The 23673-nt window shown below is 35.7% G+C and overlaps 3 protein-coding genes across 4 annotated transcripts in view; 1 reads left to right on the forward strand and 2 right to left on the reverse strand.

Moving 5' to 3' along the window:
- The window catches only part of LOC309512729 (H-2 class II histocompatibility antigen, A-Q alpha chain-like), an 86619-nt gene extending 71525 nt beyond the window's left edge, over positions 1–15094 (reverse strand). Inside the window, exons 1-4 of one of the 2 annotated variants that reach the window (XM_082188453.1) lie at positions 14954–15094; positions 9728–9967; positions 8893–9177; positions 8331–8766 (exon numbers count right to left, since the gene is read on the reverse strand). In XM_082188453.1, the coding sequence (XP_082044579.1) occupies positions 8645–8766; positions 8893–9177; positions 9728–9967; positions 14954–15011 (705 nt within the window). In that variant the 5' untranslated portion in view covers positions 15012–15094 and the 3' untranslated portion in view covers positions 8331–8644. Of the gene's footprint in view, positions 1–8330; positions 8767–8892; positions 9178–9727; positions 9968–14953 lie in introns of those variants that run through there. The other variant, XM_082188454.1, reaches the window with a different exon arrangement.
- Positions 609–4338, reverse strand: LOC309512731 (rano class II histocompatibility antigen, A beta chain-like). Its single transcript, XM_082188455.1, has 7 exons — positions 4185–4338; positions 3648–3920; positions 3046–3327; positions 2766–2879; positions 2636–2663; positions 2115–2554; positions 609–952 (listed from the first exon to the last, which is right to left on the reverse strand). The coding sequence occupies exons 1-5, from the start codon at positions 4252–4254 to the stop codon at positions 2638–2640; spliced, it is 765 nt and encodes a 254-aa protein (XP_082044581.1). The 5' UTR covers positions 4255–4338; the 3' UTR covers positions 609–952; positions 2115–2554; positions 2636–2637.
- An 893-nt stretch (positions 15095–15987) lies between the features above and the next one.
- The window catches only part of LOC309512594 (uncharacterized protein), an 8139-nt gene continuing 453 nt past the window's right edge, over positions 15988–23673 (forward strand). Inside the window, exons 1-18 of the mRNA XM_082188260.1 lie at positions 15988–16060; positions 17143–17389; positions 17494–17602; positions 17693–17773; positions 17989–18390; positions 18536–18640; positions 18773–19005; positions 19092–19270; positions 20014–20107; positions 20187–20422; positions 20695–20809; positions 21532–21649; positions 21739–21830; positions 21988–22105; positions 22211–22312; positions 22391–22564; positions 23267–23443; positions 23615–23673. The exon at positions 23615–23673 is cut by the window's right edge and continues 453 nt beyond it. Coding sequence (XP_082044386.1) covers positions 17309–17389; positions 17494–17602; positions 17693–17773; positions 17989–18390; positions 18536–18640; positions 18773–19005; positions 19092–19270; positions 20014–20107; positions 20187–20422; positions 20695–20809; positions 21532–21649; positions 21739–21830; positions 21988–22105; positions 22211–22312; positions 22391–22564; positions 23267–23443; positions 23615–23673 — 2475 coding nt within the window. The 5' untranslated portion in view covers positions 15988–16060; positions 17143–17308. The remainder of the gene's footprint in view (positions 16061–17142; positions 17390–17493; positions 17603–17692; positions 17774–17988; positions 18391–18535; positions 18641–18772; positions 19006–19091; positions 19271–20013; positions 20108–20186; positions 20423–20694; positions 20810–21531; positions 21650–21738; positions 21831–21987; positions 22106–22210; positions 22313–22390; positions 22565–23266; positions 23444–23614) is intronic.

A 23673-nucleotide genomic window follows, 5' to 3' on the forward strand; every position in this document is an offset into this window, starting at 1 on the left:
TTACACTGTAATTATACATTTAAGTACTGAGTAATGCTAATTAACTACATGTACTTACTATAGGGTTAGGATTAGGGTTTGGTTTGGTTTGGTTTAGGGTTGCATGTAATTATGCATAATTTATAGTAACTACATGTAACAAAACTTTTTCACACTGTCAGGACCTTTATGAAATTTGTTTATGGGGAAAAAAATATTACTCTTCTAACCTTTTTAAACCACTGCATGTTGAGAAAAAAGAGAGTCTTAGTTTAATCTTAGTTAAAATGGAAGAAAAGATAGCATTTGCGACTGAAATTATTTATCTTTTAAAAAAATCTATTAAAAAAAAGAAATGTGTTTATAATGAGAAATTATTACATAACTTTACAGTTTTTTTTCTTTTTTCTTTTTTGTATTATCAGATGTTTTCATGTATTCATGCATTTTTTTTTTTTTTTTTGTTATTTTTTTTTTTGTTGTTGCAATATCAGAACTCAGGACTAATGTTAAACCTGCTTCTTAATAACAAACCAATTATGGAAAAGAACAGTACTATGAACCAACTGAATCCTAAAAAGACCTCTACTGGAACTTGGCCAGTTTAATAACTTAAAGATGCACTCGGAAACATTTCTCAGCATTATTTTATTTTACATTAAGTTTACATCAGTTTTCAAATGTTTATAATTATGTACACTCACATGAGATGAAGACTAATTTCAGTGATTACCTCTTATCAGCCAAATACTAATTTCATCTTTTAATTTCTCCTCATTAATCATAGCAAGTTTTTTTTTTTTTTTTTTTTTTTTTTGAAGAAACATTTATTTATGGCTGAAATGTACATTAAAATCGAGACAATGTTCTTCTCAACATTTTGAGAAATATAAGCAGAAATGAAGAGCCTCATAGTTTTCTCAATATGCCATTCCTTCAAAGATCAATTACATGTACGTTTATACATTAACTTCTAATCAGGGCTGGGTTTACCGAAACCTTATTAACGCTACGTCATTCTTAAGTTACATCTTAAGCTGTACCTTATCGTTAATACGTGTTTCCCGAAACGTTCTTAGTTAAGTATACCTTCTGTAAGTCATACGATCGGAACATTGGTCTGGAACGCTCTTAGCTTTACCTTATCACTGTTGCAGGTCTATATGAAAATAATTCTGAAGTTTTAATACACCCAGACAGTTCAGTTAGGCTAATTCAAGTGTTTTCATGCAAAGAATAAAATTGTCAATCACACTGATTGTTGTTACAATTTTTATTATATTATTATTATATATTATATTATTAATTTAATAAAAGAGCGCTTTTAAAGGCCAGTGAAAGCATAGGCTACTGTCAGTTAAGTTCTATTCGGACGCTAATATTGTTTCTCATGGGCTCGTCCGGTATTTTAAACATTTACAGGGGTAAGTCTGTGATTTTAGTGCCGTCCGAATCCATAATATCAGTGTTTTTTCTCACCCAACCCGCGTAAAAATCCCCGGCCAAATTAGTACCTACTGTTTTTTGACAAACAGGTCGTGTGGAAATTTAATTGCCGTCTGAATCCACATCTCTGAGTTTACAAGAAGAGATTCAAAATTCCCTTTTTAAATCCTTTTTGATCACTGCCGAGCACCGTACATAAGATGTAAACTTTTCTTACTGAAATGCTGGAAAGTATTTACAAGAACAATATTTCATCGCAGCTCCACCTCAGCGAACAAAAATGGGAAAGAGAAGAAAGCACGTAACATTTTTGAAATGGTTATTGTGGCAGCAATATATGTTACAATTTTAAAATATGTAGGCTAGGCTATTATAGTTTGGATTATTTTTTATAATATCCAATAGTCCTAATAAATGTAATTTCAACTATTTCTGAAGTGCTTCTTTTATAAAGAACACCACTTTCTAGCATAAAGCAGTGAAACAGCCCTTGCACGAGAGAATAATAGATTCTCGAGCCATATCAACCAATTCAGCAGCATCGCCACGGACAGCACCGGGTAACGTCACACGTAAGAAGGTATATCTTAAGCAGCTTTCTAAGGTATAGTTTGGGGAACACGCCTACCTTTATAAGTTATACCTTAAGAGTCTTTGTAGCGCGCTAAGAGACCACGTTATTGGGAAACCCAGCCCAGTTTTTTTAAGATAAAAAAGAGGAGTAAATATGCTCATCAGATGCTTTATTTGTTTGTACAAGTATAATTAATTCAGTAACAATAAAGACTTAGACCTTATGAGTTTCCATTTCAACATTATCAAATATTTGCTTCTATGTACATTACTGTGAACATGAGATAAACTTTAAAAAAATCATCTTTATTATCTCTATATTTCACAAATAATTTTAAATCACTGCCAACATTGCATAATGTAAGATGCTCAGAAATGATCTTCATGTAAAGTTCACTGAAAAATAAGTATCAGATTTGATGCTATATTTATGTCATTGTTGTTTTAAACATTTAGAAAATGAAACATCAAGGATTGTTAGAATTAGTATTGTGTTTGATAGTTACATAAAGGGTGAATGCTCCATTAGCAGTCCACTTTCAGTCAGTATGAGGATCTGAAATTTGAATAATTATTAATCATGTGACTGAGTTTGACAACTGAGTCTGAGTTATCAAATACACAATGAGAAACCTACCATCATTCATTAGGTACAAGGATCCTCCCTGTCAAAGCAAAAATAAATACATCTTGAAAAATAAATATGCATGTACAGGAATAATGTACACACACTAATATCAATATGAATGATTTAAATCTAAACTGACCTGATGATTTCTTCTTGTAGTAAATGAATCCTGCAGCTGCTAATACGATTCCCAGCACTAGACCAGAGGATCCAATAGCGATTTTATTCCTCTCAGACTCGGGAAGAGAGGGGTCTGTACACACATCACTTTACATTAATACAAATACTGTATAAGTGTGTTTCTGTAATAAGAGGACTATTTCATATTTTCTATTTGATCCTACATTGGCGTGTCCAAATATACCATTCACAAATGTAATACTAATATGAGAGTACTGTAGGTGGGTATTTCATCTTACCCCAGTCATAAATCATGGGTTTATTGAAGCTTGCATGCTCCACCACACAGGAGATCTTCTCTCCAGATTTAGGAGTGTATTCCAGTTCAGAGTGAATCTGGTAGTACCAGTCTCCATCAGCCATCTCCATTGTGGAGGTTACATCAGAGGTCATCACTTTACCATCTCTCAGCCAGGACATTTTGATGTGTTGAGGATAAAATTCATATGCGCTGCACATCAGTACAGCTGGATGATTGCCACCAGCCTGTGTCACTGAACTGAGCTTAACATTTGGTTTCACTGAATCAAGAAGAGTAACATCCTAAACACAGTTTCCAATGCATGTATCATATGTGGGGTGGGGTGGGGTGGGGGGGGGGGGGGGTGGGCGGGGATTTAACAAAAGAAACACTTACTAAAGAAGCCCTAGAAATATTAATTATTTTTACATAAAATGCATACCTTTCATCTAAAAATTGTATAAAAAATGCCATGCTGATATTAAAACATTTTTCATATTTAATATTAGCAAATATGCTTCTGTAAAAATAACAGCAATGTTAAAAGCAAGAGTTATATGTGTGAGAGTAAAGATCAGAGAAGAGTCTTGTGCCACTTACCTGCTTTATTACGGACAGTCGAGTCAAAGATTTGAGCACTAGGTTTGCAGAATGTATCAACACCAGCTATCTCTCTCTGCCTAAAGCTGCCATTGTTCCAGAACTCTGCAACTCTCATTCCATACTCACTAAACCCCACAAACTTCCCCAGAGTGCTGTTGAACTGTGTGAATAGATATTTATTAAAATAATGGCTATCAATATACACCATGTCACTGAGATCAGGGGAGCTGCTGATGCATCTTAACCACCGTGTTGTGTAATATTCATTAGCTGAAAAAGAATGCAGAAGCAGAACATTTGGTTTTGTCAAATAATTATGTAATCAATATAGAAACAGAAGAACGTTGATTCAGTAAATCAGCCTTTTCAAAAAGTACTTTTCAAGGAATATCTACTTTAGATAGAGTCCAACGAGTCGCCCTTCGTAAGGAAATGTTGCAATATAATGTAAATAATTTTACTTTTACTTCTGAAATGAATGTAATTATTGTTGATATTTAATTCTATAATTTCAATACCTCTTATTTTACTTACCACTTTCTGCTAGAGTGAACACAGACAGTGTGAATATGAGATGACAACTGAAGAGCTTTAGCAGTGACATTTTCACTCACACTGAACTCCAGCTGAATGCTGCCAGTGCTTTGTGTTCATGTTCTTGAGGTGGCTTTCTAAGATGACTGGCCAATCAGTCACTGCATGTGTAAGTGTCAAGTGTTGCTAGGTAATATCCTGCTTTCATTTTAAAACACAAAAACACTGTTTACTTATCAAACTGAACAATTGTTACATTATTTAATGACTAAATTAAACAAAAGCTGTAGTGAGTAAAAACTCATAATCCTTACTAGACAAATGATCTATATATTTTTCATCAGTAATAGCACACTAAGATTATGCACCGTGACAAAACAACTGCTACAACAAATCTTTTTCCAAAACCAATCATGTTTTCTATTTTATTCATGAGCTGTTTAGTCAGAGCCTGTTCCCTAGGGGAAACCTCTAATGTTCGCAGAACAAAATTGAATGCGGTGTTAAACTGGTAAGAAGACAAGATCCATTTTTGAATGGATGTCAATGGAAATGTTTCAGTATAACTGAATAAACCTTTGTGTGAAAACAGATCAATAGATCATAAAGTGACTGCCTGGGTTCTGTAGTGTTACAAATTTATTAAATGTTTAATTTAGGTTCCAATACAATAGTATTTAAACTGAGAAAGTTCTGTTCTCAGTGTTTTCCATTTTGAGGCATAGATGATGAGATTCAAAGAAGATTAAGTCAAGCAATCCAGGTGTCTGACATTAACCTTTTGTCACTTCTCAAAGTACAGCTGGGCCTTTGTCTCTATGATAATGTGAAGGTATGGGTGATACAATCAGGCTGATTGGATCACCATCTATACATGACACTGCTATGCTGATGAGATCAGGAAATCTCTGTAAACGAGCTGACTCATTTTACACGCCCCCTTTATGTAAATCCTTCTCCCTTGGAATGTATGTTTAACTACAATGTACAATGCCTGAGACTCGAGACTTGACTTGGAAGACTACAGCAACGCACAGCGAGTTCTCAATAAAGAATCCTGCTTGAAAGATATCCCAACGTCTCCTGGTCTTCGCTTCTGAGTTTCCTACACTTGAGAAGAAAAAAGTTCACAACAGTTCTAATCCTCAATATGTCTGCATGCCATATTCAGTTTGGACTTTTGGACTTTTACTTGGGGTCTGCATCAAATAGATCACTGTTTTATAGGAGAAGTCACAGACAATTTAGCAAACAGTTATTATTTGCAACATTACCTGATCATTTCAGTGGTATCCACAAACTGTGATTTACTATTGTAAAACTCTGAAAGTGATTCAGTGACGTCAAAGCTATAATGTGATTTGATTTATGATTTATTTGACATACACCAACATGATCCAAGTTGGCCATACAGAGTTATAGAGCCATGGAGAAAGTTATGTTCTCATAAATGAGACGATCTCTTGCACTCCTAATAATTAACTTACTATAGGTTTAGGATTTGGGTTTTGGTTTAGGGTTAGTTGCATGTAATTATGCATAATTTATAGTTATTACTACAGTAACTACATGTAAAATGAATAACAAGGACACTGTAAAAAGTGTTAACCAAATAAGTTAATGATAATAATAATTAATTACATTTATATAGCGCTTTTCTCTGCACTCAAAGCGCTTTACATAGAAGGGGGAATCTCCTCAACCACCACCAATGTGCAGCATCCACCTGGATGATGCGACGGCAGCCATATTGCGCCAGAACGCCCACCACACACCAGCTTAATGGTGGAGAGGAGACAGAGTGATGAAGCCAATTCTGGAGAAGTTATTCATAAACTGGAACAGTATTATAAAGTGAAAATATTGGTAAGCTATGAGCAATAAATAAGGTTGTGTTAACACAAATATGAATTAATTAATTAATGAACGAATGAAGCATTTATATAGCGCTTTCATACTGTACACCAAAAGTGCTTTACAATCATGTCGGGATCTCTCCTCAACCACCACCAGTGTGCAGCATCCACTTGGATGATGCGACGGCAGCCACAGTACAACAATCTGTGTACTGTGTACTGTGTACTGTGTACCCCATCTCATGGGGATGATTAGGAGGCCATGATGGACAGATGCCATCATGCGACATTAACACTGAGATCACTACTTTTAACTAATAAAGAAGATGTGCTAACTAATAGTATTTGATTATTGTGGTAAGTAACAGTTAGCTAATCAATAACTATTTTGTTGTGCCTCCTGAAGAACTACTACAAAATGTTAATTAATACAGGTTCAGGAAATATAACAATGAATTAACTACTCATTAATAATCATACACAAAAAGATATCGAGCAGGACTTTGTCATTTCTTCTTTATCTACTTCTTGATAATGATGATGATGATCACGATCATGATGCAACTTGCAGTTGGTGGATTTTCTACAGTCCAAAGATGTAGCCTTTTTCTCCAAAAGGGATAATCATCATCATCATTAGCCAACATTACTATATTTATCTTAGCCATTATATTTGGTTAGTGGTTTCATACAGTCATTATGTGTTGGAGTTTTGATCTTAAAACACTGTTCCAAAATATAGTTATTTCAGATTTGTTTATTAATGGTATTGATTACTAATGGGTAACCTTTTTTTTTACTTTAGAATACTACAGGGTGGGCCATTTACATGGATACACCGCAACAACATGGGAATGGCTGGTGACACCAAAGTCCCGTTTGTGGCACACCAGTACATGTGAGGGGGCAAACTCCTCAAGATGGGTGGTGACCATGACATATACTAATGTGCCACAAACAGGACCTCAATATCACCAACCACTCCCATGCCACCACGGTGTATCCATATAAATGGCCCACCCTGTATATCAGATTGATATACTTATTCCTTCAGATTTGTGTAAATGCTTTATTAATAGTTTTCACTAAGAATTCTGTTCCACATTATCAGCCATATCACCTCCCAAGACTGGTTGCCCACTGAAGCTAAGCAGGGCTGAGTCTGGTTAGTACCTGGATGGGAGACCTTCTGGGAAAACTATAGGTTCCTGCTGGAAGAGGTGTTAGTGAGATGCTCACCATGTTGTCTGTGTGGGTCCTAACGCCCCAGTATAGTGACGGGGACACTATACTATAACAAGGTCTATACTATAACACTATACTAAAAACCGAGGTCCTGACTCTCTGTGGTCATTAAAAATCCCATGGCACTTCTCGTAAAGAGTAGAGATGTAACCCCGGTGTCCTGGCCATATTCCCTCCATTGGCCCTTACCAATCATGGCCTCCTAATAATCCCCATCCACTGAATTGGCTCTATCACTCTCTCTCCTCTCCACCTATAGCTGGTGTGTGGTGAGCGCACTGGCGCCGTTGTACTGTGGCTGCCGTCGCATCATCCAAGTGGATGCTGCACACTGGTGGTTGTTAAGGAGAGATCCCGACATGATTGTAAAGCACTTTTGGTATACAGTATGAAAGCGCTATATAAATGCTTCATTCGTTCATTAATTAATTAATTCATATTTGTGTTAACACAACCTTATTTATTGCTCATAGCTTACCAATATTTTCACTTTATAATACTGTTCCAGATTATGAATAACTTCTCCAGAATTGTATTGTAATAATGCATGAACATGCTTTTAGTTTTCCACTATTTTGATAAAAATGTGGAAAACTCAGCCACATCACACTATCCAATAAAGGCACTATCTAAAAAAAATGGGGTAGGTTCAGGGTTAGTACCTAGTTATTACCCAGTTATTATTATTACTATACTAGTATGTACAGGACTGTAAAATAAAGTGCCACATGTTTTATAAAAAATTAGGGACCCAATTACACAGACGTATCATATTTCTTAATGTAAAGTGTTTAATGAGGTTTTGCATAACATAAAATAAGACACATAAAAGAATATAAGATATCTGTTAAATTATTTTTTTATCAACAGAACACAGGAAAATAGTACAAACAGCTCCAATTCTCCTTTATTTGATGCATATCATAAAATTCAAAGGCCAATATTTACTTATAGTAAATTGATTTTAATGCATTACAAAAATTACATCATAAATTCTACCTCATTTTCAAATGTATGTTTAATTTAAATGTTTTAATTTTACATAAAATATTTTAATTCACCCAGAAAGAAACTACATTTAGTAGGAATGGAAACATTGAGAAAGTGTTTTTAGTACAATACTTATTATACAAATTGCAAAGTGATCTGTAAATGTAATATCCACTAACCTTTTTTCTTTTTATTTCAATTAAAGTCTTTTCCCTAAACCTTCCAAATTTTTGCATTTATCTATCTTTTACATTAACAATAGCTGTCTTCCATGAGTGACACATAAGTGCACAATAGCCTTGTTTTTAAATTACTTAGCTGGAATTCAATTAAGAGACCTTTGCATAGTTTTCTTCCATGACTCCATAGTCAGTTGCAGTTGTTTCCTTTAACAAGGAAGAAGGTTCCCGTTGCGACTCCCAGCAGCCCCAGAGTCAGACCTACTCCACAGAACACAGCTGGACCAACACCTGGGAGGGCTACATCAACATCTAGAAAATGCATGAATAGGATATTTGAAGATGCATCAATATGATAACAGCTGAACCGATAATTTTAACAGAATGAAGAACTGGAAGAGTACTGAAATACGCATTCAATCTGAAACTCACACTCACCCCATGTTTTGGTCTGAGGTTGACCCTGGAGGGCTCTGTGGTTCACAGTGCAGCTGTAAATATCTCCTTCAATAGGTGTAAACTTAAGAGTAGAAAAGATGTTGTAAGTATCATCATTCCTTGGACGGTACTGACTTAAACTCATGCCCTCTGTCACATTAACATTATTCTTAGTCCATGAAATGCTGACAGATGGAGGATAGAAGCCGGTCACATGACAGATAAGAGTGTTCTTAAAACCCAGCTGTACATCATCCTTTTGATAGATGGAAGTTTTAGGTGCATCTAGAATCACAGATAACTTCATTAATGCATTAGTTTGTTCAAATAAATGCAGATATCATAACTTTATTTCAATTATATAAACTTTTAAGGGAAAACTTGATGACACTAGATGCATGTTACATCCAGCAGCTAATTTCATTTAGTTTTCCAGAAAGATTAAGTGTTCACATCATGATAACACTGAGTTTAGGCATTACAGTAAAGAACATAAACACAACACCTATCAATCTCAATATAAAGTTCTATCTTTCCTAGATCATGGCATAAATCAGTTGGTTTGGATTAAAATAAGTAACCGTGAATAAACATCCTTATTAAGCTTTTATAACACAAATTTAAAATGGCTCACAGATATTGTGTTAAAGCTGACTTTTGTATTTATGTTATTAGATCAGTCTATCAATGTTTTATGCATTTGTGAATATATTTTAGTCATTAATAAAGCCCTGAATAAATCTTTATCAAAGGGAACTGTACTCATAGCATATGTTTATGCAGTGTTGATATTCATTAAAAATGTAAAAGTTCATAGCACATTCTCATGTCTTACCCATTTCTGGTGGTGGAGTTTTGAAAGCTTTAGTCCACAAGGCTAAATTATATTTGCATGTTGCCATTTCACCAACACTGTATTCATATGAATATAATACAGGAACTCCAAAATCAGGTGATGTTTCTACTCCTTTCTTCTGATTAAAGTCAGCATGCCACAACTCCTCGTTATCAAATCCAAACATTTCTTCTGCTTCCGTATCAGAGCATATGTCAATTTGGAAATTTTCATGAACAACTGAAAAAGATTGAGCATCATAAAACTTAATTCTCGCGGTTGACAATTGTGTTATATCAAATAGCTAAGAAAAAAATGCATATTTGATTATTTTGTTCATAAACTGGAAGGGCACGTTATGTAGGCCTACTGCAGATATACACCCAGTGGAGGGCTACATTGGGATTGGATCCGGCTGTTTAACCTTTGCCAGCGATTTACCACATAACAAGAAAGGAGTCAACAAATGAAGTTCACCGCAGTCGATCAGTAACATTCTCTTCCTCCATAGCAGGCTAGGCCAAATGATTAATTATTTAATTCATTCGTTAAAGCTGCAGTCGGCAAGTCTGGCAGATTGGGTCGATTAGCCAGAATTTTGAATGTTTACAACTCTCATGCCCCTCCCCACTACCAGCGAGCACCTTCCCATCGAGGTCGTGCTCGTCAGTGCATCACTGTGCGTGTGTACCTGATTTTCTGTGAACGCGTCCGTCTCTTCAGCATCTATCAACACCATGGACTCGGAGGTAGGCTGCCCTGGCTAATCTATCCATAGATAGCAATAACCGAAGGAATTGGAAGCTTGTTAGTAGATTTTCTCTCCGCCATCAGTACATCTTTGTACTTGCATAATATATTTTTTTTTTTTTTTTTTTTATAATCTGCCTTTGTCACGTTTTGAGTTTCTTTCTCATTCTTGTTCTGTTCATGTATGAGTTTCTTTGTTAAACTTCTAGTGTGTTAATTAGTTCAGTTCTTCTTCATTCTCTCCCTGTTTGTTTCTATGTTTACAGATTGATATGAGTCCCCAGTTCAGGTGTGTTTGTTAATCATCTCGTCAGCTCCTTTGTTTGCCCTTCTACTTAAAGGGTTAGTTCACCCAAAAATGAAAATTCTGTCAGTTATTACTCACCCTCATATTGTTCCAACCCCGTAAGACCTTCGTTCATCTTCGGAACACAAATTAAGATATTTTTTATTAAATCTGAGTGCTGTCTCACTCCTCCATAGGCTTCTAAGACACTATAACTTGCTGGCCCAGAAAAGTTATTAAAGAGATCGTTAATATAATCCAAGTGACTCCAGTGGCTCAATCTTAAGTTTATAAAGCGACAAGAATACTTTTTGTGCGCAAAAACAAACAAAAATAACTACTTTATTCCACTTTTCATTTCCTTCTCTCTGGGCCTCGGGTCTTTTCACGTAGTGTTTAAGCGTAGCGCGTCTGTGTTGCACGTCACCACGTAGGCTCACTATTGGCCGACGCTGGTCATGTGTGTGATGCATGTGACGTGCACAGATACGCTACGCTTAAACACTACGTGAAAAGACTCGAGGCCCAGAGAGAAGGAAATGAAAAGTGGAATAAAGTCGTTATTTTTGTTTGTTTTTGCGCACAAAAAGTATTCTCGTCGCTTTATAAACTTAAGATTGAGCCACTGGAGTCACTTGGACTATATTAACGATCTCTTTAATAACTTTTCTGGGCCAGCAAGTTATAGTGTCTTAGAAGCCTATGGAGGAGTGAGACAGCACTCAGATTTCATCAAAAATATCTTAATTTGTGTTCCGAAGATGAACGAAGGTCTTACGGGGTTGGAACAACATGAGGGTGAGTAATTACTGACAGAATTTTCATTTTTTGGTGAACTAACCGTTTAAGCCTTCACTTTCTGTTAGTCCCTGGTCTTGCATTGTTTTGTGTTAATGTGTTCGTGGTTCAGTTTTTCTCCAGTTTATTACTTTGAATTTGTGGATTAAAGATTATTTCATTAGCTACATCATCTTGTGCTTTCATCTCAGCCATCTACCAGTGATGGCCTTGTAATCATAATTTTGTATGAAAAGGATAAAAAGTGCTTGCTGTTTTACTGCCTTTACTGTTCATATCTGTTGGAAACTGCAGTGATATGTATGTATTGCTACATATTTTGCGTTTTGCCACAGGTATGTTTTTCCATTGAGCTTTCCAAAAAGCTGGCCGAATGTATTTTTCATTTGTGGTGCTAGCGTAACTTTATCTTATGGTCAGTTTAATTAAACGCAATGTTTAGCATAGCCCTAATGTTGGTGTATTTTTTTCACAATTTCAACCAAGCAACCAATTGCAGTCACTGAAAATGACCCCGCTCCATTAACGTAGTCATAATGCAGACCAGTTGTTTGTTAGTGAGAAGCACAGTGTCACGAGATGTGGCTGTATAAAAGCACACGACGAAGGAGATATCTTCAGGAGACTTTAAATGCAACAATCCAAACAATAAAAAAACATACCACATACCCATACTGTTAACTAAAGCTTGACCAAGAACAGACAGAAGAGGGCTTATATACAGGTGCTGGTCATAAAATTAAAATATCATCAAAAAGTTTATTTATTTCAAGATTTCAACTTAACAGGTGAAACTAATATATTAGATAGACTCATTACATGCAAAGTGAGATATTTCAAGCCTTATTTTGTTATAATTTTGATGATTATGGCTTACAGCTTATGAAACCCACGAAATCAAAATCCCAGAAAATTTGAATATTAGCCTACATGAAATCACACAGTAATGGTGCGTTCTATTATTGCCAACGAACCGACTCGGCCCTCGGATATAACGTCACTTCCACACTTCAAGCGTTCTGGTATGTTTTGCGCGTCTGGCAACGTCTGTCTTCCGATTCGGAACGCCGAGACGGATAAATAATAGAACGCACCATTATTACACAGTAATACCGTGGTCATTGAACCAGGTTTTGGTTCTTTTGGCAGTGTGGGCAGGTGCGCAGCCGTCTACCAGGACATTTTCAGAGCACTTCATGCTTCCTTCAGCAGACAAGCTTTATGGAGATGCCGACTTCATTTTCCAGCAGGATTTGCACCTGCCCACACTGCCAAAAGAACCAAAACCTGGTTCAATGACCATGGTATCACTGTGTAATTACTGTGTGATTTCATGTAATATTCTAATTTTCTGGGATTTTGATTTTGTGGGTTTCATAAGCTGTAAGCCATAATCATCAAAATTATAACAAATTAAGGCTTGAAATATCTCACTTTGCATGTAATGAGTCTATATAATATATTAGTTTCACCTGCTAAGTTGAATTCTTGAAATAAATCAACTTTTTGATGATATTCTAATTTTATGACCAGCACCTGTACATGGAAAACAAGGGGAGCTAACAAGACAGATTAATAAGACACACCTGAACTAATTAACTGATTAACAAACATAACCCTGACACACAGAGCTGAATTTGGAAGCTTTTATTTAAATTTTTTTTTTATATATATTTTTTTTATATTGGAGAATGGGTGTTGCATGTTTGATGATGTAATTGTTTTTAACAGTTGTAAGTGTTTTAATTAACATTTGTTATATGGCAATCATAAATTGTATGAATTTTTTGTATGGATGATGCATGAATGCCGATTACTGTTATTGAGAATGTTAGTGGCCTAGTGGGTTTTCCCAAGAGACGACTTCAATGTTAAATTGGGTTTGGTGTACTGAAGTGTTGGGTTATTGGTTTGATTGTGATATTGTTTTCTTTGGTCTCTTTTTCTTTTTCTTTATTTTTTTCCAGCCTAAATGTAACAGGGTTCCAATCATCTTATGTGTGGTTTAATCTCGTAAGGTGGGAATAACTGATGGTTTAATTTAGTCTCACTTTGCTTTAGGATTTGTAGTAAGAGTTAGTTTCTTTGTGTGACTGAGGGTGTCCACCTCTTAGCAGAGCCATTGCCAGTATACAGGATAAGGGAACCTTAAGGTCTGTTGTGTTGCTTGTTTCCTTTTCATCTTCAATCACTTCAGTAATGTTATTGTATTTTAATATTGCCTAATAAACCTTGTTACATTTGCAAAGAAAGACTGTTGTTGCCTTCAATGTCATCATTGTTGTCAGTGAGTCTGGCCAATAGTGAAATAGCTGTGTAGTCATCAGCCTTCTGCTCTCGAAACGCTCTCAAAGTACTTTGATGCCGTACTATTTAGCCAGATTTTGTTCAAAATGATGTCACACAAGTAAATTCTTTGATTTCGCTTGAAGTTAATTGGGACCTTTACGGCAGTGCTCACTAATGTGCTCCACCAATTCAATTTATAAATTCAATATCAACAATTAAGTAACTTTCTTCTTGTAAAATATATTTGAGTGATGTGACCTTATTTTTGGCGTATAAGTTGGCGGAGTTAGCATGGACACAAAAAACACCTCCTCCTCTCTACTCCATACTACCATAAAACCATATACAGCCCCATAGACTTGGGTGTATATGGTGCGTTTTCTTTGAAAGTGAATCTTTCTTTATTTTTCTTGTAAATACGTTGTAAAAACGCCAATTTTTGTAATTCTGATATTCTCATGGTTATGTTTAGATAATGAGTTGAGGAAGTTTTATGTCGTTTCTTTTTTTTTTAAGACTTGTAACCTGAAAGTCACGAGTGAATGAACAGCACTCTCTTCCACTCTCCTTCTCCACAACAGAGGTGCTCTTGAGCAAGGCACCTAACCCCCAGGAAAAATGGCTGCTCTGGGTGTGTGTTCAAGTTCAAGTGTATTTAAATATTCCCTGCATTGATTTTGGGGGCAAAATATGAATACATCCTGTTCCTCTCCATTGACTGTTAATTTTCCATTAATCATTTTTATTTTGTTTCTTGCTCCCAATCCTAGAAGGGGAGTAATGCAACATGCATCTTGCATTTTATTGCATTCTATTGAATTAATTAAATTGTTAATTCATTGTTACAATTTAAGGAAGATTATTCAGTTCATATTTAAAGTTTTGTACATAGAGTATTGGAAATTATTTTTTACTTATTTGTGGAAAAATAGTACCAAAGTGAGTAAAACATTTATAAACACGTATGAACATTTGCAACCCTAATAAATGCACAAGCAGGTTTTGAATGAACAGTTAGCATTATTACAAGTGATCAGTTTGAAGTCTTTCCATTTATGCACTTATGAAAACAGTACCAAAATGATTAAAAAACTTTAACTTACATCCAGCATCAGTTGAGAGAACAACGGTAAGGGCAAGAATGATTATGGACAGCTCCATCTTGATAGAGAGTCAAACAAACATCAGACAGATATTTAACTTGAGGTGAAAGAAAGAAAGTGTTACTCCCTCCTTTAGGGCTTTTGCATCATCCACTCAAAGTTTGACTGAAACTGTGACATTACTGTATCTAGGTAGAATGAAAGTTTTTCCTCTTTCAGTCCAGTCAGGCTATCCTTATGTAATGTTACTCTGTAAAAGACATGCTGGGTTAATTTTTTTACCATAACTTTTATTGTGAAATGCAATGTTGTTGTTTTTGTTATAATAGGAGCTGCTGGTTAAAAATGTTTGTTGAAGAAGTTCAAAGTTCACTAACCAAGTTTTAATTCGAGACTGTCCTCCTACAAAAAACGACCATCAAAGTCGTATGTGCAAGCAGCTTATTACGACCTATACTTACGTTTTAAAGTTAACCGCCCTCTAGCGCTCCTTTTAATAATGACGGTGTCGTGTGTAATGAAATGGCGTTTACCGTCATTACCAATCAAAATAGTATTTGTTTTATTATTGCATTTACTTGAGATTAATACAGAAAACTGAGATGTGTAGGCCTAAATGTATTTAGGCTATATATTTTTTATGTATTTGATGTGCTTTTCTTCCTCAAAAAAACGTATTGGAAAGTAAAGAACCACATCAAAATAATTAAACTATTATCCTTTTTTTTTTAAAATAACTTAAGATAAACCTTTTGTAACAACAAAGTAAAAAAAAACGATGATTTAAAAAAAAACACTACAGATGATAAAACCGTGACATTTTATCATATGTAGTGATTTTAAAACATTTTCAGCATTTTTATATTGATTTTTTTTTCAGTTCAGCTAAAGTTTTTAACATATCATCATTTGACCACATTCGTGTGGCGCTGAATAAAAAAAATAAAAAATCAATGAACCAAAAGGAAGAAGAAGAAGAAGAAGAAGAAGAAGAAGAAGAAGGAGGCGGCGGCCTTCTTATACTGTCTATGGCGGCGGCGGCGGCGGCGGCGGAGGAGTGGCGTGGCCAGGTTTTTTCCTGACAGTCCCAGTGCGAGGTCGATATAGGTAAGGTGTGAATTTTATGCTGTTGTTTTTTTAATATATATTTATAAGTAGTTGTGTGTGTTTTTTGTAATTTATGTGGAACTAAATGAGTGCATTTTGACGTCTGGGTTACAAATCAGTTGCGATAACTGTTAGCCATTTTACTCATTAAGAAAATAACTGTTAAAGTTACGTTATTTCATTGCGACCTACTATCTAACGTTAGCTTCATCGCTAGCAGCATGTTGCTATTTCACATGCATCTGCAATTTCTGTCATATTGCCACAAATAATTTCAGCCTAATGTATCCAAAACTGTAACGTTAAATGTTTTCTCTTAGAGAAAAAGGTAGTTTCAGCATTATACAAATAGTATGAGGTCACAACAGTTTTACAGCTATCCAAATGATTTAAATTCAGGGTATCAATTCAGCTAGGTATAACATTTTAAAGAATTTAAAAAATGCAGTAATGGCAAAATCGGTTGACGGAATCAATTGTTCATTGTACATTCATTGTTATTGCCTATTTTAGGTTATAGCCACAAGTCAAGTCACCTTTATTTAGCCTATATATTGCTTTTTACTATACAGATTGTTTCAAATCAGCTTGAAAAAAAAACAACATTAATTTAGTTCATTTATATAGCCGCTCTGGAGAAAACAGTGATGCCATTATCCAGTTCAGTTCAGTTCTCATAATGGTGCCAATGCAGGCAGATCAATAATATTGGTGAATATTAAGTGTCCCCACTTCACATGCAAAATAAAATTTATTTAATAATACCCACTAGTGCAGTGGTTCTCAAACCTGTCCTGGCACACCCAACACTGCACGTTTTCTTTCTCTCACTAATCAAACACACCTGATTCAACTCATCAGCTCATTATTACATGGGTTAATGAGCTGATGAGTTGAATCAGGTGTGTTTGATTAGTGAGAGAAAGAAAACGTGCAGTGTTGGGGGTACGCCAGGACAGGTTTGAGAACCACTGCACTAGTGCATTCAGATTTATAGGCACAAACAGGTTGACAAGGACCAGTCCGTGCCCACACAGAGCCCTGGTTTGTTTTGTCTAATCATCTCATCTGTTTGTTTTCAGGTTTTTGTACCCATCCTTTATCACTGAAATATTTTACAAATCAATCGGTTCTTTTAAGAGCCAGTTTCTTTTTCCTCCTCTCTCTCTATTTCTCGCTTTCCTGTTTTGTATTTTTTTTATGTTTTTACTTTATCCTTCAATTATTTCTATTTAAAAACATCTACAAATGGCATCAGAGTCATTACAACAATTTAATGAATGGCTGGAAGCAGCAAAAACCATGGCTGATGAGTTGGAAACCCAAAAAGTAAAATATTTCATTATTTCTCTATCATGTTATTTACCTAAATTTAAAAGAAAATGCCTCTGCAAATGCTTCCCCAAAATTTATCATTTAGTTTTTACTTACAGACTAAAAAGAAAAGGAAAAAAAAGGGAACTGAAGTCTCCAATGTTTCCTGGAGAAAGAGAGACCAGCATGGGTACATCCTACCACAACGTGTTCAGAAGAAACGATCTGGTCAGTAAAATATACTGCCTACTGTTGTTCACAAGTGTCTAAGCTTTTGGTCAGCAGTGATGTTTTCTATATCATTACATGTGTTTGCAGTTAAACCTGCCGGCACTAGGGAGCTCTCAGAGGTCGAGGACGTGCAAATGAATGATATTCCGCAAGAGGGACCAAGTCTTGGTGAGCATATTGAATTGAAAGCCTAAATAATTTCAGCTTTTCTATTTAAATTTAAAATGTCACATATAGGCAACTGTTAAAGTATGTAATTCCCATTCCTATCATGCATATGAAGTGACAAAACCATATAAGAAATTGTTATTTTTTTTTATTAAAATGCATTATTGCAACTGGCTTTTTCCTTATTATTATCATTTAATTTTTTATTAATTTAGATCAAAATCTTCAGAGGCTAAAAAACCTGTTAACTTCTGTCGCTGTCTCTGCATCAGTGGAAGTAGAAGAGACACCCACCATGTCTGCATGGACCAAAAGACAGGTCATCTCTGAAAAGAAATTCAGGGCTGCAATGCCAGAGATTTTGAATTGCATGTTGGCTGCAGAGACAGTTACCCAGCATTGCTGTCAACAATGCAAAACTCTTGATGCTGTTGTCCGGTGCTTAGACTGTGTCCCCTCAGGAAATCAGTTTTTCTGTTCATCATGTGACACCGAGATCCACCGAAAAAATGTTTTCCATGATAGGGAAGCAATGTTTGATGGTTTTTTAAAACCCATTCCACCAACATCCGTAGTGGTGGTTGATGAAAGTGGCCAATATCAACTCCATGAACAAGGTATGTTCAGATAATGTAGTAGTAGGTGCCCTCTGCAGTTTCCTTTAACTGAATTTTTTTTTACTTTGTTGAGTAAATGTGTAGACATTACTGATATTACTTTCTGAAATTTGACTTTCTGAAATTTGATTTTGACTTTCTGCAGTGTGTATGCTTCCAATTCCTCCACCGATACAAATCTGTTCCTGTGGTCCAAACCTTGACTTCAAAATGATCCCAGGAAAGCAGACCGTATTGGTGACTATCAACGGTATGTCTTGTCACTTCCTTCTACCTTTTTATATCCAACCAGATGAAGTCAAGCATAATAATGGCTTACTATATTCTTTTGTACTGTGCTGTACAAATACTGGCCAAATAGTAAACGCATGTTTGTTTTAAGGTCCATACAACCTGTGCCTGCCGTGTATAAGCTGTCCACTTTGCTCTTCCAAATGGACTCCTGGGATTAGTGACTTGCTTCAATACAGATACTGGCCAGCAACCACCAGCTGCCAAATGCTGTTTAAGTTTGATCTGTTCACATCATTTGAGCAGATGAAATTAGCCAGCCCAGCTTTATCCCAACAAGCATTTCTCAGAATGCTTGAACATCGATGTCTTTGCACTGGTCGGGTAAGGGCTGTTTTCATTTCCAAAGTGTTTGAATTCCAGACTTCAAAATCTTTTATTTACCAAAATAATACCATCCTTCTTTCCAGACGGGTAGTGTTTGTGGTGACACCTTCCACAGAGTCTTTCGGGAGTTTTCCTTCTGCAATTTTAGGAAAGAAGATATGTGCCTGATGGAGCCCTTTAAATGCCCAGCATGCACACCAGACATGCTGGCTATATCTGCAGACGGCAATAGAAAACATTACCGGTTCAAGAAATCCAAAGGGTAAGTGTAATTTTTCATTTCTTTTTTTAATTTGGATATAGGGTGGTGCAATGGTATTTTTGTGTCCATGCTGCATCTCACCTGTCACCCAGTGCTAGATGCGATGGGCTCTAGACCCCCCATGCCATGACCCTCTAAAGGAAAAGCAAGTATAGCTATGGATGGACTGATATATAGAGAAACTGTACTTTACCTTATTGCTGTAAAAAATAACAACCATTCGTAGCATCTAAACCTATTTCTTCAACATAACTTTTTTTTGGCTCTAGTCATTATATAATTATACTTTTATTTGAAATTCATGGAAAGTAACAAAATGTGTCACATGTATGATTGCTTCACATTCAAACGTAAATGCTTTTACAATTTAAAAAGTGTTTTGAGAGATATAGCACTGTTTTAAACAAGCTTTACAATTCTATGACAGCAATCTGGTAAATTGTTCAGGAACTTTTTCTCCCTTCTGTAGCCTGAAGACACAAACAAAAATAAAGATGTTATTTCTTTTTGTACTTTAAACAGTATGTTTTTTACTTACACAAGTTAATTCCAAATTACAGCATTCATTTACACAGGACAAATACAATCTGATACTCTAAACACAGTGTTCCAGATCAAATGTGATTTATACAGACTAAAATGTGTGGCACCTTTATGGTTAATTGTTATATTAATTTAGGTGAATGCAATGTTAAATCATTATTATGTAATTGTGTTGGCGATGAATTCCTCTTATTTAACAGGACAGACGAACCATCTCTTTTTGATGGACTGTTCATCGCACAAGATGCCAAAGTATCTGCCTTTGTTGACCAAATTAGAAGCCAGATGTTAAGTGTAAGGGTTTCTTTAACTCTTTTTAATTGAATGTTTTCTTGTCCTGGGATTACATGTAACGTATTGTATCTACTTTCAGAGGACAGGTCATGATGTCTGTGGACCGGCAACATTTACAGCAGGCAGAGAAATCGCACAGAAGTCCAGGGCCAAGGTGGATGAAGAGGGCCTTGAAATAGCTGTGTGCAGACATGGAATTTTGCTGCAAGGCTTGAACCACTACCGTGGTGAAATATATGCCTACCCAATGTTCCTGCAGAAGGAGCTGGCACAAGCTGCAAATGCAACATTCTTTTGTATGGACATTGCTTGCAGGTAGATAGCCATTGCCAAATGATAACTGAAGTTTTTACTGATGTTTTACCTTTATTAATAACCATTAACACCATGACTAGCTAAATATCACACATTTTTTATATTATGGAATTAGAAAATGAATATGGCTACTACCTTATCAGTACTGATATGACAAATTACCATACATATGACTACATACTGTAGTGTTATTTGATTGGTTACAGGAATTGTACTAGTCACTTAGGTCCTGGTTTGTCTCCTTACCAGTTTTGGCAATTTTTTCTTTACAGGTACTGGCCTTATTTGGAAAAGATGGCAGAAAAGATACCCGAGCTCCAACCACTTACCAGGATGAAGCCTTTTTTATCTGTAATGCATGCCAAGGCTCACACTGGCAAATGTGAGGTACTGTGTGCGAGTTAAGTTTACGTTTTAATGTTAAGTTTACGTTTTAATGTTACGTTTTTTTAGAAACATCCTTACAGCATCACAAAAATTTAGCTTGATTATTATCTCGGAAAATATGCACGTTTCATAAGTCAAAAGTAGTACCTTAAACATTATTGAAATACTTTAATGCAGTGGTTTTCAGACCTGTCCTGGAGGACCCCAGCACTGCATTGTGTACAGTATGTCTCCCTTATCTGACACACCCAATTCAGGTCTTGCGGTCTCTACTAATGAGCTGATGAGTTAAATCAAGTGTCATATAAGTGAGATATACAAAATGTGTAGTGCTAATCCTCAAGGACAAGTTTAAAACTACTTATTTAGTGTGTGTGTGTGTTGGGTGTATATATACACACAATGCTTATGAACTTTTTAAACATAGTTAACATTACTATCAGTGATCACACTGTTACAAGAGAATTGATCATTCTGGTTGAACAGCAGGGTTGTTTGCAGGATTTGCTTCCCGATCCCGTCCAAAAGTTCTAACTGCACAATTGCAGTTGTGAAAGCTTTTCTTTCATTGTTATCCTACCTCAGAACATTTTATATTTGAAAATATTAAACATCAAAATTTGCTCATGGCACCAAATTCAATTGATGATACACAAACTAATAAATAAGATTGATAAAGGTCTTTAGAATGATAAAGGTCTTGGTCTTCTTCTTGGGAGCAGGTCAGGTGGGGCGGTAGAAGCCAGGAGGGTGCAGGAAACACTGTTGGTGAAGAGGTGGAACAGGTCAATAGCTTCCTTTCAAGGGCAGCTCTTACTACAAAGTACATGACCAAGTCAGGTTGGTTGAAAAAAAGGGTTAACCATTGTGTTTGACACAATGCTAGATTGTACAATTGATTTGTTCTTATCGGTTTTGTTTTTTTATAGGCAGAGGAGATATGATTACTGTACTTGCCATGGGATGGAACAATAGGAAGGTGGAGAGTCTCCACAAGACACTGGCGAAAAGATTTGTCAAAGTAAGAAGCCTAGACTGCACGTTAAGGTGTTTCCTGGGCCCTGGAGACACTGTGAATGTGATTGTGCTCTCCACTGCATTTTCTTTCAGGGGCAATTGTGGTTAATTCTGCAGTGATACTATGTTTTCTGTCATTTTTTAAAAATCTTTATAAATAGACTACACAGAGAGCAGAAATGGAAGCAGCCAATCTTGAGAGTCTCAAGCAGGAGTTAAACATCTCTATGGAAGATGCAGATCGGTGGGTGTGTGATGTCAAGCAATGGGCAGCCACTGGTGTGTAATATAGTCACTGGTGTGTACATTTCCATATATATTTGTCTACATTTTTGATACTGTGTTTTCTGTAATGGTCGACTTTGCTTATTTCTGGTTTTCAAGAGAGACACAGGACTCACAGTAGCCAGGAAGAGCTCCAGAGTGAAATCGATGAGATTATTTATTCAATCCGAAGAAAGAAGCATGATCTGTATCGACAAAATGGTATTTGATACTACATCACTCAACTTGCATTTTGTAAAAAAAAAATGTTTTCTAACTTTTTTTTTTTTAAACTTACAGACAGCAACCAAACAAGGCAACGCAAACGGAGAAGACTTGGTGAGCTCAAAAAGACCCTCAGAGAGAAGATAGTGCTGTACAACACCATTCCTGGCTGTGAAGAGAAAATTGACACCGAAGCAGCATGCAGTCTCTCTGATGACTTTATTCTGCCTTGGGAAGCACAAGGAGACGGTAATTAATGTGTTTTATTTTTGTGCTTTTTTGAATTCACAAAATGCAGTTGATTGTTAATATAAGTAATAACACTCAGCAATTTAACACTGCCACCCAGTAAAAAAGGTGTAACATACAGTAAAGAATAACACATTATATATTCTGTTGCTATCTGAAAAGTTATCTGTAATGTTACCATATAAAGACATAGTGATAATCTGATAGTTATTGTTACTCCTGTAACACACCTTCTATACTAGTAGTGGTCATCACTTTTCTTTTATATATAAGAGCTGCAATAGCCAAATACATTTAAGAAGAAAGCCATATCTATTCTGAAATGGCAAAATCCAACCCAAGCATGAAATAACAATTAGATATCCTTTCAATATGTCTTTAATAAAAAAATAAAAACATATCTTAATACTGGGCTGAGCATTGTTTTTTTGTTTTTTTTTACTTTCTGTTGTATTGTAATGTAGTGTGATGTTTCAGTTGTTGTCAATTGTGTATTGGCTGCATTATTATATGCATACTTAAGGGATGATACAGTTAGGATATTGTTATATTACTACCCTTGTACATTTTTATAAAGTTATTCATCAATATTATTCTCAAGGCGCTCAAATGACTAGTGAAGAACACTGCTAGAGGTAAAGCTGAATATGTTGTGTGTTAGTGTTTGAAATTTTTCCTCTCCACTTTTATTTTCAAAAATAGTGGCGAGTCTCCGCTTGAAGAGACGACTGTTTGATCAAGTCATGCTGGTCAGGCGCATGGAGGAGGAGAAGATAATAATTGTAAAAGAGATGACTCAGCATTATCAGCATCTAAAAAAAACATTGGACAAACTGGACAGTCTTCTTCGGGAAACTAAAGAGGACATCAAGATCCATAGTACGTACGATAAATGTTTTTTATTGAATGTGTATAAATAAGGTTATCCCACTAACCAGGATGTTATAGTTTACTGTAAATATTGCTTTAAAAAAATCACAATTCTTAGCGTTTTTTTTTTAATGAAATACTGCTTAATAATCGTCAATTTTCTTCACTTTTTACCTCAAGATCCGCCTAGAGAGCTGACCGAAGATGGACACAGGGGGCTCTACTGCTGTATCTTACAC

The sequence above is a fragment of the Leuciscus leuciscus genome, assembly GCF_965113295.1.
Source record: "Leuciscus leuciscus genome assembly, chromosome: 13".
In the NCBI taxonomy this organism is placed as follows: domain Eukaryota; kingdom Metazoa; phylum Chordata; class Actinopteri; order Cypriniformes; family Leuciscidae; genus Leuciscus; species Leuciscus leuciscus.